This window comes from Tiliqua scincoides, chromosome 16 (genome assembly GCF_035046505.1).
Source record: "Tiliqua scincoides isolate rTilSci1 chromosome 16, rTilSci1.hap2, whole genome shotgun sequence".
In the NCBI taxonomy this organism is placed as follows: Eukaryota; Metazoa; Chordata; class Lepidosauria; order Squamata; family Scincidae; genus Tiliqua; species Tiliqua scincoides.
The window spans coordinates 397,283-414,231 of record NC_089836.1 but is presented as its reverse complement, the minus strand read 5'-3'; the positions used below and the strand labels follow the sequence as shown (position 1 = coordinate 414,231).

At 50.1% G+C, this 16,949-nt stretch overlaps 1 protein-coding gene across 1 annotated transcript in view; it reads right to left on the bottom strand.

The window, feature by feature from the left end:
* The window catches only part of WHRN (whirlin), a 30,857-nt gene extending 14,798 nt beyond the window's left edge, over window positions 1–16,059 (bottom strand). The window contains 2 exon segments of the mRNA XM_066610858.1: window positions 15,555–15,896; window positions 15,898–16,059. Coding sequence (XP_066466955.1) covers window positions 15,555–15,896; window positions 15,898–16,059 — 504 coding nt within the window.
* Window positions 16,060–16,949: the final 890 nt, after the last annotated feature.

The following is a 16,949-nucleotide window of genomic DNA, read 5'->3' as shown; positions in this document are numbered from 1 at the left end:
ACATTATATATCTGGACTTTCAGAAGGCGTTTGACACGGTCCCTCACCAAAGGCTACTGAAAAAACTCCACAGTCAGGGAATTAGAGGACAGGTCCTCTCGTGGATTGAGAACTGGTTGGAGGCCAGGAAGCAGAGAGTGGGTGTCAATGGGCAATTTTCACAATGGAGAGAGGTGAAAAGCGGTGTGCCCCAAGGATCTGTCCTGGGACCGGTGCTCTGCAACCTCTTCATAAATGACCTGGAGACAGGGTTGAGCAGTGAAGTGGCTAAGTTTGCAGACGACACCAAACTTTTCCGAGTGGTAAAGACCAGAAGTGATTGTGAGGAGCTCCAGAAGGATCTCTCCAGACTGGCAGAATGGGCAGCAAAATGGCAGATGCGCTTCAATGTCAGTAAGTGTAAAGTCATGCACATTGGGGCAAAAAATCAAAACTTTAGATATAGGCTGATGGGTTCTGAGCTGTCTGTGACAGATCAGGAGAGAGATCTTGGGGTGGTGGTGGACAGGACGATGAAAGTGTCGACCCAATGTGCGGCGGCAGTGAAGAAGGCCAATCCTATGCTTGGGGTCATTAGGAAGGGTATTGAGAACAAAACGGCTAGTATTATAATGCCGTTGTACAAATCTATGGTAAGGCCACACCTGGAGTATTGTGTCCAGTTCTGGTCGCCGCATCTCAAAAAAGACATAGTGGAAATGGAAAAGGTGCAAAAGAGAGCGACTAAGATGATTACGGGGCTGGGGCACCTTCCTTATGAGGAAAGGCTACGGCGTTTGGGCCTCTTCAGCCTAGAAAAGAGGCACCTGAGGGGGGACATGATTGAGACATACAAAATTATGCAGGGGATGGACAGAGATGCTCTTTACACTCTCACATAATACCAGAACCAGGGGACATCCACTAAAATTGAGTGTTGGGCGGGTTAGGACAGACAAAAGAAAATATTTCTTTACTCAGCGTGTGGTCGGTCTGTGGAACTCCTTGCCACAGGATGTGGTGCTGGCGTCTAGCCTAGACGCCTTTAAAAGGGGATTGGACAAGTTTCTGGAGGAAAAATCCATTATGGGGTACAAGCCATGATGTGTATGTGCAACCTCCTGATTTTAGAAATGGGTTATGTCAGAATGCCAGATACAGGGGAGGGCACCAGGATGAGGTCTCTTGTTATCTGGTGTGCTCCCTGGGGCATTTGGTGGGCCGCTGTGAGATGTAGGAAGCTGGACTAGATGGGCCTATGGCCTGATCCAGTGGGGCTGTTCTTATGTTCTTAACTACAATTCCCAGGAAGCCTTGCAGGTCTCTTGTTGCCTTGTGTGCTCCCTGGGGCATTTGGTGGGCCGCTGTGAGATACAGGAAGCTGGACTAGATGGGCCTATGGCCTGATCCAGTGGGGCTGTTCTTATGTTCAGTGGGGACTCACATTGGTCCTATTAATAAATGACCTTCCCCCAAATTCCTGTGGCACACCTGTGGACCACCCGCAGCACACCAGTGTGCCACGGCACAGTGGTTGAGAATGGCTGCACTAGAGTCTCCCTCCCTCCCTCCTCCAGGAATGCAGCCGTTCTCTGATAAAATGGCAATTGTTCAATCAGCGCCATTTCAGCAAGGAGCTCTGTCGGCCGAGGCCGAGCAACCTGGATTTACAGATGGCCCCCCTCTGGTGTAGCAAAACTGTTAGGCAATGGGGGATTTCTCACATGTAACTCAAAGGCCCCCTGCAGACCAAACACCTATTTATCTGCCTCTTCCTATCTACTGAATGTTTACTGTATCCACCAAGGGGACCCTGTTTACAATCCCTGTTATCTGCTCCTTCTCCCTGGTAAACGACTCTCCCAGTTATTATTCTCACTGTTGAAAATATTCTTATTTTCATAGCACTTTTGGTGTTTTGCATGACATGAAGAAAACAAGGTCCTTGCCCTGACAGGCTTACAAAGAAGAAAGTGGAGGCACTGAATTTTTAAAAAATGGGGGAGGGGGCACAGAAGGGGAGAAGCGCATTTCTGCAGGGTGAACTTTATCTCACCATGACAAGGTAAAGGCATCAGGAGCATAAGAAAAAACACTTTAACATTTAACAGTGTTAAAAAAATTTTTTTGCCACCAGCTGCTACAGCCATTATTCTTTGGAGTTCAGAACTTACCCTTGTCTCTAGCAGGTAAATCCCCATGGCAGCAATTCATGGCTGCATCCTGACCTAGGAGTAAGTTCCATGGGACTCAATGGGGCTTACTTCTGAGTAGGTCTAGGTGTAGGCTCAGGCTGTGACTGGGATGCGACATTAAGGCACAGAGATTACTCACAGCGCAGCGAGCGAGGTCCACTTTGAACCATCAATAATCTTCTCTAGCCTCTCTTCCTCTTTGAGTCAATTCTCTTTCTTGCAAAAAGCTTAAGTGATTGAGATTTCGATCACCCAGATCAAAAATCCTTCCAGTTTGGGAGAAATCAGGAAGTTGAATTGCTCCACTGCAGTGGATGTGTGTGTGTGTGAAGTACAATCAGTGTGCAGGCACCAATTGTCAGGCACCAGGGAATCACAGAATAGCAGTGTTGGAAGGAGCCTTGGAGACCATCTAGTCCAACCCTAGTCAGACAGAGCAGGTAACTACAGCATCCCTGACTGCTGATCAACCAGCCTCTGACTGAAAATATACAATGAGGGAGAGTCTGCAACTGCACAAGGCAGACTCTTCCCAGTGCTGGACAGCTCTTATACACAGGAAGTTATGTCCGTGTCTAACCTAATTCTATGTTCCTATATTTCAGCTCATTGATTCTAGCTGTGCCCTCAGTTGGGGAATCTCAGACTTGGGCTCCCAACCTCCAGGCTCACTGACAAACTGGAGTGACTCAGGCCGCGAAAACTATGCACATTTACAGGGGAGTAAATTCCATTGAATACGGCAGGATTTTCTTCTGAGCAGGTATGAAGGATTGTGTGGTGAGACCACTTACAGTGAAATCCTGCTCTTATCTACTCAGAAATAAGCCCTTTAGTGGAACTTACTCCCAGGTAAACAGGCATAAATTTGCAGCTCTTAACTGCAAGTCAGCTGACAGTCTGTGGTCTGATGAGGGTTGGAGAATGATCCCAATATAATTGTTTGCTGGAAATCAGTCCCTCCAAGAAAAGATATTAGCCATCATGGGTCCCCTCTGGGGGAGATAGAAATGCAATCAATAGGCTGTAATCCTATCACACTTACCTAGGAATAAATCCCACTGGATTTAATGGGACTTACTTCTGAGTAGACATGAATAGGATTGCACCAGCAGATGCTGTAGTAAAGGCATGACCTCAAGTTAGAAGCCAAGATAAATAACATCAGAAGCTTGGAAGACACACTATTCCCTTTCTCCGCCCCCCCTCTGTAATTACCCAGCTCATTCTGAATCGAATCAAGGAAAATCCAACTCTCTTTAGTTAGTCCTGCAATTGATTTCTACAGTGCCAACAAGGCAAGTGGAATGCTAAACCAAAGTGGCAGGTCCCTGCCCCAAGAAGATCCCAATCCAAGAATGAACAGCGGGGGAGATGGAGGGATGGTGAAGAGGGGATGAATGAATTTCAATCAGGGAAGAGAAATAATGTGAAGTCCTCAGTCACCCCAAAAGGGTCACAGCACAGCGGGAGACTGTGCACAGAGCTCGTCGCATTTTTGTCTGGCGGTGCTTGATTTAGGGGCTGTCTTACCGCAGTCCTGATTCCGCTCTAAGAGGCAACCGTCTTAATGCAAGCTTTCAGGAGGAAAGATGACAGTATTGCTGCCAGTGCCAGAGAAAGAGAGAGACAGAGAGAGACAAGAAAGTGTGTGTGTGTGGGGGGGGGGGGAGATCCACACATATTTCAGCTTGTCACAATTTGTAGGTGGAAGAACACAAAGACAAGCCCAAACAAGAGACGCTAAGCAGAGACAAAAGAAAAACAGCCGCCTTGGCTAGTGGGAGGTTCGCCTTGGCTAATGGGAGGTGCGGCAGCCCTGGAAAGGCTTTTAAAGTCTCCCGGAATAGAGACCTCACAGTACTTATCCACCCAGCTGTCAGAATGAATGGCTGCAATAGCCTCGGTTCTCTTGTAGCCTGCCCAATGAGATGTGCTCATCGTATCAGATCGGAGAGCCGTTCGGTGCAGAATGTGTCACTGGAAGCCACCTGATGCTCTGGAAGAATGGAAGAAGTGCAGGATGCACTGAGCTGGGGAGCCGAGCCATTTAGTGGCACAGACAGTGTCACTTTACCCTGGTGCCTCCAGGCCGATCACTTTTATTCATCTGGAAAGACCATTTTGATTGTGGCTGATTTAACTATTCAGCATTTCTGTATACCCAGAAATTTCCTGTAGCTGTTGGCACTGACAGCTTTTTGATAAAGCACCTTAATGTGTGCTTGAGGCTTTGTAGCTTGTCCAGGACAATTATCCTTCTCTCATTTAGTCGTTGGGTGGTGGGCCTGTCTCTAGGACTGGTCCGAGACCTGCTGGCACCTGGGACAGTGGGGCAAATGCTGCCCCCCCCCGGACCTAGTAATGGCCCAGCCTTTGTTCTTCCTACTCCCTGGTTTGAAAAAGCAAGAGGGATGGCCTCTAATCTAAAACTGGGATACTGCTGAAGTTCTCCCTCATCCCAATTTCTCCCTGGATGTTGGAATGCCAAGTCTCTCAGGGCACAATCCTCACCAACTTTCCAGCACCAGCATAGCTGTACCAGTGGGGCATGTGCTGCATCCTGCAGTTGGGGGACAGTCACGGCCTCCTCAAGGTAAGGCAATGTTTGTTCCCTTACCTCAGAGTTGCATTGCGCTTACCTCGGTGCTGGAAGGTTGGTTAGGATTGCGCCGTCAGTTTGATTTCTAAAGAGAAACCAACACATTAACTCCACTCTCCCATTGTTTCGAACTTCCAGACTTAGGACACAGCGGAGCAATCAATCACTGCTTCTGGTTCTTCTGTGCCTTCCTATGGCCACTTTCCTGAAACACACCAGTGCACAAACAAAACACCGCAACAAAGCAAACTGGATGCAACTGCACACTCCCAACTGAGTCTAGAATCTTTTTGTGCAGTGTGTGACCAATGTGCAGGAGCATACAAGCATACTAATAAAACACTCCACAAAAGGAATCCACATGCAATTGTCACTGCAAACACACTGCGAGTGCTTTTTTGCAGCATTTCACCAATGCACATATGTTCATTGATAACGAAGAACACCTATGGCAAACTGTACATTCTCCAGTCTTGGAATTACGTTTTAGGAAGTCTAACAGGAGTTCAGGAGGCACGGAACATTGGGCTGAGTGGACCCACAAAAGAACGGAAGGGGTGAAATCCACTCAGGCCTGTCTCAAGTGACAACTCACAAGCCACAGATTACCTTCCCTCCTCAAATAGCATGCTTTGGCTTCAGTGGTTACTTTAGCAGCAAAACACTCGATCTCTGGAAGTATGGACACTCCATGGCCAAAAAGAGGGGTTTCAAATCCAATCAGGGCTACATCCCAGCTTGGAGCCAGTGGGAACTGCTGACAAAGTTGTTTCCTTCCCAGTGCAGGGCAGAGCTGGGAGATACAAAAGAGATGTGCTTGCTGCCAAACACACCTGCACCTGTTGACACACCCCTGCAACAAATTCTGGTGTCGGTTCTTGAGGAAGCTGCTGGGCAATGAACCTGGGGTGGTTTTGACTGGGGGGGGGGATTTGAGGCAGCTCCGCCCATGCTTTTGAACATGTGCAAGAATGCCAGCTACCCCCAAAAGTTCACCCCTGCTGAGGCCTTCTGTGTGCAAAGCTGGAGCAGCATCAGTCCTGTTCCTGGAGTTTCAACCACTGAAGCTCCCTCCAGTGCAATATGCACCATCACCTGTCAGTTTCCGCCTGCTGCTTGCCCTACGTGGACAGCCCAGTCTCTGAGTGACAGAATGAATGGACACAGCCTGACAGCAGAAAAATAGCAACACTCTGAAGCCGGGGAGAGATCTCAGTCTCCCCGGGCACCACGTCGCCAAACTCAGAGTCACCGTGCTTCAGTGCAATGAAACCAGTCCTGCTCTCGGCAATTCTATCCTAGCTGGTTGTTTCCTTGTTGAGTCTGATCCCATTTAATTCCCATTTGCTGCCTTGTGCTTGTTTTTAACGAGGCCAGGAGGGACCAGAGAAACATTCCAACACACCCAAGAAGCAAACAAAATGACTGCAGGAGGATTCAGGCACAAAAGGGCACTGCTGGAATCCATCAACACAACAGTTCCCCTGAATTTGGACTCAATCCTGATTGGGGATAGTTTTTCCACTAGAGAGAGCAATGCTACCTCTTTGCACTCTCTCTCTCTCTCTGCTCATTGGCTGTCTGTGAATTCTTTCGCTTTTTCTGCATCCATCAATTCTGAAAACAAAGCATAAAAGCAAATGCCAAATTGATCTGCAAAGGCTTCTGTACCTCAGCCCCGCAATGTAAAGCAGGTGAAAATGCCATGCACGTTTACCACACTGCAACTTTATAGATTGCTGGCAAATTTCCTGCAGGTTTTGGAAAGTGGCTGCTGAATACTACTTGGAAGGCTATTCCAGAGCGGCATCACATCACACAGAGCCGACTGCCTCTTTTCAGGAGGAGGAAGGGCAAGGAATGTGAAGTCGGCACTGGACTGGGCAAAGCAGGGACCTGACCAGCCAGGCCTGAGAGACAGAAGTTGTTGAGATGAGATATAAAACTACAGTCTGCTTTTGAGGAGAACTAATCAGAGCCTGAGCAACAGCCCAATCCTAGCCACACTTTCCTGGGAGTAAACCCCTTTGACTCTAATGGGACTTACTCCTGAGTAGGCACGCATAGGATTGGGCTATAAGTGCCCTACTCTAGGAATCCACAGATGTTACAGAGCCTGGAGCACGGAGACTGGATCTGGGGTCAGCTGAATACGTTTTCTGGCAGGCTGGTACTGTGGTCTAGGGGGCACCTTGAGCCACCAAACCGATCCTGCCAGCCTTGCCGTGACAAGGTGCAGGCAATTGACCTGATCCATCCATCCATCAATCTGGGATTCCTGATTCAAGATCCGCTCTGGCACCACAGAGAAACGTACCACGCCTGGCACTGGTCAGGGATGAGCACTGGAGCCCTGCTTGCCCCTAGAAGCAGCCACAGGCTCCAGCATGCATGCAATGAACATCCGGGCTGTCTTGGAACAAATATTTTTGAACAGAGCAGCAGCGGTGTAGCGATGGGGGCAGGCAGAAGGTGCAGTCCACCCTGAGTACCAGGCAAAGGCGGGTGCCAGTGTGGCTCCCACCCCATCACACCAGCCTGGCAGGAGATCCAGCAGTGCTTGCCACAGCAGGAGCCAATGAGCATCCTCCTTCCCTCCAGGAGCACATCTGGCTGCTCCCTTGCACTCCCCTCCTCCCTCCAGGTTGCCAAGCTCCGCATGGGGTGGTGACAACCCCAGCAACACCAAGGCAGAGCAGAGCAAACACAGGCTTGGAACGAGGAAGCCTTATCTGCTATCAGTATCTGCACGCTCCCCCTCCCCCCCCCCCCGCTTCCTTGTGTTGATTCTCACAGCTCTTTGGTATTGGAGAGAATAGATTGAGCCTCATAAGAACATCAGAACAGCCCCGCTGGATCAGGCCCAAGGCCCATCTAGTCCAGCTTCCTGTGTCTCACAGCGGCCCACCAAATGCCCCAGGGGGCACACAAGACAACAAGAGACCTGCATCCTGGTGCCCTCCCTTGTCAGCTGAACATAAGAACAGCCCCGCTGGATCAGGCCATAGGCCCATCTAGTCCAGCTTCCTGTGTCTCACAGCGGCCCACCAAATGCCCCAGGGGGCACACCAGAAAACAAGAGACCTGCATCCTGGTGCCCTCCCTTGTCAGCTGAACATAAGGATATAAGAACAGCCCTGCTGGATCAGGCCAAAGGCCCATCGAGTCCAGCTTCCTGTATCTCACAGCGGCCCACCAAATGCCCCAGCCTCGTTTATGCAAAGGGAATTTGATGGTGCATGAAAGAGCCACACTACAGGGTTCAAATTATCCCCACAACAGATATAGTTTCCATAGGGAACTATATCTTGACTGAATTCAAACACGGGAGGGGGGGGGAGGACTTTACAAGCCATTTCTCCTCACTTGCAGCTGCTCGGCAAAATTCAAGCTCCTGCGGTTCTAAAGATTAATAAATATATGTATTCAAAATGCAAATAATGGCTATGGCTGAATATAGGGATTTGGAGAAAAGGGGGAAGCAAGCCATTAATCATCACATTTGATTGATGACATATACATTGCATATTTGTATAGCCCCAGGGCTGGCTCAAGATCTTCTGATGCCAGAGGCAGCAAGCCAAATGCTTCCCCCCCTTCCCTGAGGACGTGCCAGCCTCTGCTCTTCCCACACTCCAATTGACCAGCTCAGCACTCCCCCCTCCACTTTTCCTCTTCCCCTCTGTTCCCCCCTGAGAAGGAGCAGCAGCAGAGGCAAGTAGATGGACAGAGATGGGCACCCCCCACTCACTCACTTGCTGCCTGAGGCAACCCTTCAGTTGGCCTCATGGATGGGTCGGCCCTGGTTGACTGGATCAGAATAATTTTCACTCCAAATGTAGGGTACTACATGTTCTTTCTGTGACCGCGTGCCCAATGCGTCCATCAGCCAGTTCCACAAATAAATCCTGCCTCAAATAAAGAAGTCCTTACTGTCCTGAGTCTGCTGTCCATCGGTTTCATGGGGGTGACCCCAAGTTCCGGTGCAACACAGTGTATGAACGAGCACCTTCAAAAGGATGAGCAGTTCTTGCAATGAGTGATCCATTTCACCCAGCAATCTCAGGCAAGGACTTCTTTTCCACCCCCACTGCCTGAGGTCCTCCAGCTGGAGATGGCAGGGGTCAAATCTACAGCCTTCTACATGCTGTCAGTGATAGGGAACACACCTTGCAATCTCAGGGTTCCCAGTACGATGCAATCTCTCACATTTCTATACCACCCTCCAGCCAAGGAGCTCAGGGACATGGTTCCTTGCCCTTTATTTAATCTTACAATGGCCCTGAGACCACCCAGGGATTTTCATGGTTAAGAAGGAATTTGAAAACAAGTGTTTCTGGTCCAAAACTCTAACCACTATGCCACACTGCATTATCTCTAAAGGAGACAACTGTGAGTTCAGCAGCGCCATGCACCTCAATGAACTTAAGGGATGCATTCTGTCCAGATGCTGCTTAAAAAAAATCATACTCCCTCCATTCTACCTCCCCAGGTGCATATTTTTAACATGAAAAAGTAATCAAATATAAAGACCCTTGGATTGAAGTAGAAAATCTTTGGCAAAGAAAGGCAAAGATCGTGCCAAAAGCAGTGGGTGCTTTAGGAGCCATACTTCAAACTTGGAAAAACACCTGCAGACCTTATGTGTAAATGGAATAACCACATATAGCAACTTTGCTCTGAACTGCACATATTTTATGCAAATAGCTTTAAGATATCCGAAGTCCTCAAGAAGGATAACACTTAGAAAATAAAGCCACCATCAGGTGGGCTGTTAAGTTCAACCACCACCACCAATCTTCTTGTCATTGGTGCACTGGGTGCAATCCCCAGGGCCCTTAAGAAAGGAGTTGAACTAGATGATCTTTTTAGATCCCTTCCAACTTTATGGTTCTGTGAAATATCTGGCCAGTACAGGCAGACAAGATAGTACAGCTGAACAACGGAAATGAGCCACACTGCTCGGAACATCAGACATTATATGGCAACATCTCACCAGTTTTAAAACTCAGTTTTAAAGAGTTTGAGCACTCAAAAATCCCTGTCCAAACATCTGGTGGGCTGTGACACCACTGCTAAACTGTGACAGAACTTCCTAGGCTGTGAGTGCAAAAGGCTCTGCTCCAGCCTGTGTGCAGGTGATGCGAAGATCAGGAAGGTTCTGGGATAAACAGCGCACTCTGTTCTATCGCAAAAGCACCGCCAATTTCCCAAAAAGCAGATGCAGGGAATCGCATTTTTCTTCATGCAAAGAAGATCAAGGGACAAGATCTTGTTTTATAACAATAACACCAAATGGATTTAATTCTATCACAAGGGCATCCTGCATATGCTCTAAATGGTTCTGAACAGGCTTTCCAAGTATTCTGCATAAATGCTAATTAGGCATGTTAATCCTCACACATGGGTATGAGGCAAATATAATTATCTGCATTTCAGCATCAAGGAATCCAAGGGGCCAAGACGTTGGCTTGAATTATTCCAGAGCGCCCAAGGACCCGGTTGCTGTGCCCTCCCTGGCAGTGCAACCGTTTCCTTCCAGCTTAAAGAAACAACAGAGGATGCCAAGATGAGAAAATCTGCAGCCATTTGCCACAGTTGCCCAAAGCAGCCTGCATCGGTGATGCGCATTAAAAACCACCTCTCTTCCGAAAGCCAAAGTGCCTGCAAAAGATACTTCTGTGCTGTTTGCAGGTTTAAACGCAGGAGTCCTGCTGGATCATGGCTCGTCCAGCAGCCCACGTTCCCACGCTGGCCAACTGGATGTTACCAGAATGCTTCCCTGCAGGGTAGGAATGAAACAGCTGTGCCTTGCAATTGCTCCCCAGCAACTATGACTTTCGGAGGCACAACTGCTCTGGGATATGGAGGCTCCATGAAGTGGTTACAGCTAATGACTGCCACACGTCTACAAATATTTGTATGCGGCATTTCAATGACAACTAAAAGAAGCTCACAATGCACAAATAAATAAATGGCTTCATGCCCTGCAAATCTAAACAGAAGCAGAAGAACAACCCCTGGAAGAGGCAGAATAGCTGTTGAAAAACTTTTCCTCTGGTGACCCCGAGTTCTGGTTTTATAAGAGGGAAAAGAACTTCCCCCTGTTCATTCTCTTCCTATCGTTCATAACTGACAAGCGTTTATCCTGTCGCCCCCTCGGCACTTTTTCATCATCGTGCCTTAATCCCCTTTCCCTATTGCTATTAAGCTAAGCTTATATATGAACTAAGCTAAGCTGTTCCAGAACCACCATTCAGAGCGCGATACCATAGTCTTTCGAGACTGAAGGTTGCCAACAACAACCAACAACAAAGCTTATATAAATACAACAGCTCAGTGGCATTACTAGGGTTTGTGTCCAGTGCAGGAGGCCAGCGTGTCAAACCCCGTGACAGACCTCTTCCCATGCAGTGGGTGGGTCAATGACCCAGGTTGTGGGCATAGTGATGTCCCACTGCCCAGTCCCACAGATTTTTTGGCTATACCTTTTGATAGAACACAGATATTTCAACATGGCATTTTTCATTGCATTCTGTTTTAAGAACATAAGAACATATAAGAACATTAGAACAGCCCCACTGGATCAGGCCATAGGCCCATCTATGAGGGTGCTCGTAGTCCAGCTTCCTGTATCTCACAGCGGCCCACCAAATGCCCCAGGGAGCACACCAGATGACAAGAGACCTGCAAGGCTTCCTGGGAATTGTAGTTAAGAACATAAGAACAGCCCCACTGGATCAGGCCATAGGCCCATCTATGAGGGTGCTCGTAGTCCAGCTTCCTGTATCTCACAGCGGCCCACCAAATGCCCCAGGGAGCACACCAGATAACAAGAGACCTCATCCCGGTGCCCTCCCTTGCATTTGGCATTCTGACATAGCCCATTTCTAAAATCAGGAGGTTGCGCATACACATCATGGCTTGTACCCCCTAATGGATTTTTCCTCCAGAAACTTGTCTAATCCCCTTTTAAAGGCCAGATGCCGTCACCACATCCACACCACATTAAAACAAATGTGTTTTAAATTACACACCAAGTGGTATATAACATGATAGTATTAATCCTACAAATTGTGATTTTGGCCACTAGTGGTGTCACCCCCCCCCAGGTGTCACCTTACTAACACCTTATATTGGTTCCATGCTGTGTCATAACACCTTCTCAATGGCTCTTTGAACAATCAGCCTCATTGGTCCGCTTTGAATTAAGGAAATGCACTTTTTTGTTACATGGTGTTTTTTACCATAACTTTGGATACAATGGAGATATTTCACTCCAGTTTTTTTTTTTCATTGCATTCCACTGTAAATTACATATCAACTGGTGTATAACATGATGGCATTACTCCTACAAACCCAGATTTTAGTAATTTTGGTCACTAGTGCGCGTCGCCCCCTGTGCGCGTCACCCGGTGCAGCCCGCACCCCCTAGTGACGTGCACTAGTCACATGCACCTCCCCTCTTTTTCATGTAAGCCCTTCCAGGCAGAGACCTGTCTTGTAAAACACCATGCATGCTGATGGTGCCATAAATGTAAACCATCATTTTATCCTTTCGCTTTGTTTAGTGAACTAAACAGCTCCAAACATTTGAGCACAAAGAAGATGCTCCTGTTCTCATGATCAGGTTCCCATTTTGCTAGCACGTAACCAAGGACAGAAGCACACACAACGTCCTTTCAGGCGTGCATCTCCAATGTTTCAAGTGCACACTTGAAAAATACAGGTGCCAAGCGAGGGCAAGTCTGTCCCTGCAAACACACACAGGCAGGCACACACTCAAAGAATTCGTCAGCAAGCAACCACAAAAGCTGTGGCTCCTGTCCACAGGGACAAATCGAGGTTTGCAACTACGTCATGCATGAAAAGGTTGAACTCCCACTGGTTGAAAGGCATCTGAAAGGGTCCTCATCGCAACACACGGACATTTCAGGAAGCAGAGCAAGGAGATGTGCAGGCAAGCACTACAAGCCAAGGGGCCCAATCCAGACCATCACAAAAAACAAACTGGCACTCCACGAAGCAGAGCCAGATGCTGTACAAGAAAGCACTACAATTGCATCTGTTCTCTTCCTTACTCCTGCCTCAATCCCCTTCCCCTCTCCCTCCAGTCTGCATCTACTTGGGACACCAACAGGCATTCTCTATTTACTTCCTTATGTGCTGTGTTGGCAACCTTCAGTCTGCCAATGGCCATTCCCACAAAGCAGACACAAATGCACAACTCCTATGCTGTTATTTTTACCCCTCTCCCTGTGAGGACTCATACACGAGAAGTTCCCAGTGGGCTGCATCAGTTTCAGTCTAGACCAGTGTTTCTCAAACAGTTGGTTGGGACCCACAAGGTGGGTCACGAGCCAATTTCAGGGTTAGCTTGAGAACCACTGCATTATAGCAATCTAGCAGCTGTCTAGGAAAAATGACATTTATCTATTTTATCCCTTCATCTGCTGTTTGAGAAGCTAACTGGGATAGAATGAAAGTCACCAGTAACAGCTGACAGGGAACTGTGTTAGAACAATTGGCCTCCTTCCATCCCAGGATTTTCTACACCAGGGGGAAAAAAAAATCCTAGAAAATTACCTGATCAATAAGTAGTCTCTGAGTACATATTTATAATCCCAAGCAGCAAAACACAATCTCTTTTTAAAGCTCACCGGTGAGAGTGCCATATTGCAAAAGAATAATATTAATAATATCAAAGCATTTACTGGAGAGGATTCAACAGCTGCTCGGATTCAAACTGCAAATGTCATGGGGAGGGATTGAATCAGAATTTTATTTTTTCTGTAGCCTCTGCCTGCCTTCCTTCAAACTGTAGTCTGTAAAAATCCCCCAAACAAGAGATTCACGCACATGCATGATGCAAGAAACACTGACACATTCCAAAATGTTTGTGCAGATGTTTCCATTCATGCATGTTGCTTAGATAGCGCCGTTTGAAACACGGGACTGTACAAACTGCAAGAGGAAGGTCCTCACGTATTTAGCACCAGGACCCACTTTTTAGAATGAGAACCTGTCAGGACCCACCGGAAGTGACGTCATCAAGCAGGAAGAGTTTTCCCAATCCTAGGCTGCAATCCTGTCCACACTTACCCTGGAGTAAGTCCCACTGACTATCATTGTTAGAAGCATATATATACAATAGCCTGTTCAAAGATCTGTAACATTTCCTCAAATGCAATCACACAATTTAGTAGCATCAAGTCTATTAAAGCTAAAATATTGAAATGAACGGGGTCCCACCTGAAATTGGCTCATGACCCATCTAGTGGGTTTCTCAAACCCACAGTTTGAGAAGCACTGCTAATGCACAGAGGACAGGACCTTGTCCTTGAAACTGTGTAGAAGCTTCAGCTGAGGCTTAGCCCCATGATAAGCAACCCCCCCCCCCCCAAAAAAAATCCGGTCCCATTACAGCTGAGACCCAATGTAGATGTTACACAGAGTGGAGTGGTAGAATTCTGCCTTCAGCTTCAGGAAGTGGGCTCAGAAACCTTCTACGCATCCTGTAGGTATTAACCAGCAAAGCACAGAGAGGTTCTTTCCCCTAAACTGCTCAAGTACTACCTACAGTCATTTTCTTTTGCTTGGGGAAGTATTCTAAATTAGGACCCCACCCACCCCTGCAGCCTCGGGGGAAGGCCAACGGTCCAGGCTTCTACCACCTCAGCCTGTGAGATGTGCACAGCTGGATCTTAAGTGTTGAACACCAAACTGTGGTCTTCGCACTGCTTCTAGAAAGCAAAGCCCCCAGAGAAGGGCATGTCAGATACAGGTACTCATGGAATGATGGGCAAAATAACCCTTAAATTGGTTCCTTTTCTCTGTGCCCCCCCCCCAATCCCTGCAACTCACCACAGAGTACCGTATGACTTTTCACATTTGGAGAGCAATGCAACATGCAGGTGTGCTTTGGAACCCACTTCCTGCAGAAACTGAGCATCTTTTCAGAGCCTCATTAGAGGGTTTTTCCCCCCTTTAAGCATTCAGGCACACCGATATACCAAAAAAAAAAAAAAACCCAGCTTCCATGGGTCCTTCCCTGCTTTCCACCCAGTTCCTACTGGGCAAAATTGTGGCACCTCTTGCACAGCAAGGCACCTCTTGCACAGCAAGGGAATGAAATTGACCAGATTGTGTCTTCATTAATTAAGCCAGCCTTAAGCCTCTGTGGCGAAGGGTTATTTTAAGCTGCATCAGGAGCCTGAACTGAAAATGTCCCTTTGTCGTTCTCATCTGTTACTTCCTCTCTCTCTCTCTCTAGCAATTGGGAAGGGGAGAGTTCTGTTCCTCTTTACTCCTCACTTTGCTATCCCACCATTTCTCCAGGGACGCGCAGGGTTCCTCCCAAGGAACTCTTGGCATGCACAGGAGTTGTCCTTCCTCATTTTATCTTTGCCGGAACCTCACGAAAGAGATCTTCGGATGGCACGGAATCCACGTGTGCCGTTTGCGGGCACAAGAGGTGTCTAATGGCCACTAGCCCAGGGAGACCTGCGGTGTGTGAGTCAAGGTAGGCGATGCCACCTCGGAACTCTGAGGCTGCCTGCCGGGGAACGCCAGTGGTTGGGGCCCAACAGAAGGGGGGCAGAGGCCTTCCCAGAGGATTGTGGGGAACAGGACTTTGGCCAAGATGAGCCTGGGCCCTTCCGAGCTCACCCGGGCCCTTCCCGGCCAGGTGTCTTGGTTCCCACAGCTTGGAATCTGACTGGCGGGTCGGGGGTGGCGCTCTCCCCAGCTCCCAGTCGGTCGGGCCGCGCCCCACTCACCTTGACGGCCTGGGCGTGGGTGAGGCCGTCGAGCGGCTGGTCGTTGACGCGGAGGATGCGGTCGCCCACGCGGAGGCCCTGGCCGTCGGCCAGCGAGCCGGGCTCGACCAGGGAGACGTAGATGCCCACGCCGTGCTCGGCGCCGCCGCGGATGCTGAAGCCCAGGCCCTGGTGGGCGCGCGCCCTGCGCAGGGTGAGCTGGCGCGGCGGCTGCGGGCCGTCGGCGGGCTGCAGGTAGGGGCCCCGGGCCGTGTACTGGTCGAAGAGCAGCTGGTCGGCGCGCGGCAGCACCAGGCGCAGCAGGGGCAGCAGCTGCCGCTCGGCGGGCGCGTCCAGCAGCAAGCTGCAGCGAGCGCACCAGGTCCAGCACGTTCCGGCGGCCGCGGTAGGCGTCCAGGCAGCGCGCGAAGCGCTCCCGCTCCTCCGCGCTCAGCAGCCGGTGCAGCGCCGCGTGCAGCCTCCGCACGTTCGCCGACAGCAGCCGGGGCGCCGGCTCCCCGCTCATCGCCGCGGGGGGGGAACCGGGCCGCCCTCCGAGCGCACCGCGACTGGCAGGCTAGAGAGCCGGGGGAGCGGGCCCCAGAAAGCCCCGGTGGGGCTCAGAGCATGGGGAGCCGCGGGGCGGGGGGGCGCTGCGCCACGAAGGCGGCTCCGGAGGACCGAGGAGCCATCGGGGGGCGGGCGGGCGGGCGGGGAGCCCGCAGCGGGGCTGGGGGAAGAGGCGAGGGGTGCCGCCCGGACGGCTGCAAGGCGCGGAGCGCAGACTTGGCGGGCGCGCAGCTTCTCCTGCTGCCGCTCCGGAGCGCTGCCCAGGAAGTGACGCGCCGCCCAGAGACGGCCGCAGGTGCGCGCGGGCAGGTGCCCCCTGGCAGCCCCGGGACCCCGGCGGCCCCGCCCCGCGGGCGGAGCTTCCCGGCAGCCCCTCGCGGGCCAGCGCACCTGCGGAGAGGCCCGGAGCAGCTCCAGCAGGCGGCGCGCGGAAGCGACCCCTGAACTGGGCGCAGGGAGAAGGCTCTGCTCTGCCTGGCACTCAAGGCAGCCACTCCCAAACTGGTGGGTCGCCCGAGGGCAGATCAGGTCACTCACAGCCTCAAGCCCCCAGGCTCTTCCCAGATCAGGCCCTGCGCTTGGCAAGCAGGTGGAAACAGGGAGATCCAGGTCTTTTTGCTGCCTCTTGCTACTTATTTGCTCAAAGGCTGGTAAGCCCAGGTGGGTCCCAATAAGGGTGTCCTTTTCAAAGTGCGAACCATTGACCCAGCCAATGGTTCCGAAACCGGTAGCAGTGGGACCCACTTTTGAGAATGAGAATCTGTCAGGACCCATCAGAAGTGATGTCAGGACCGGAAGTGACATCATCAGGCAGGACAATTGTTGACAATCCTAGGCTGCAATCCT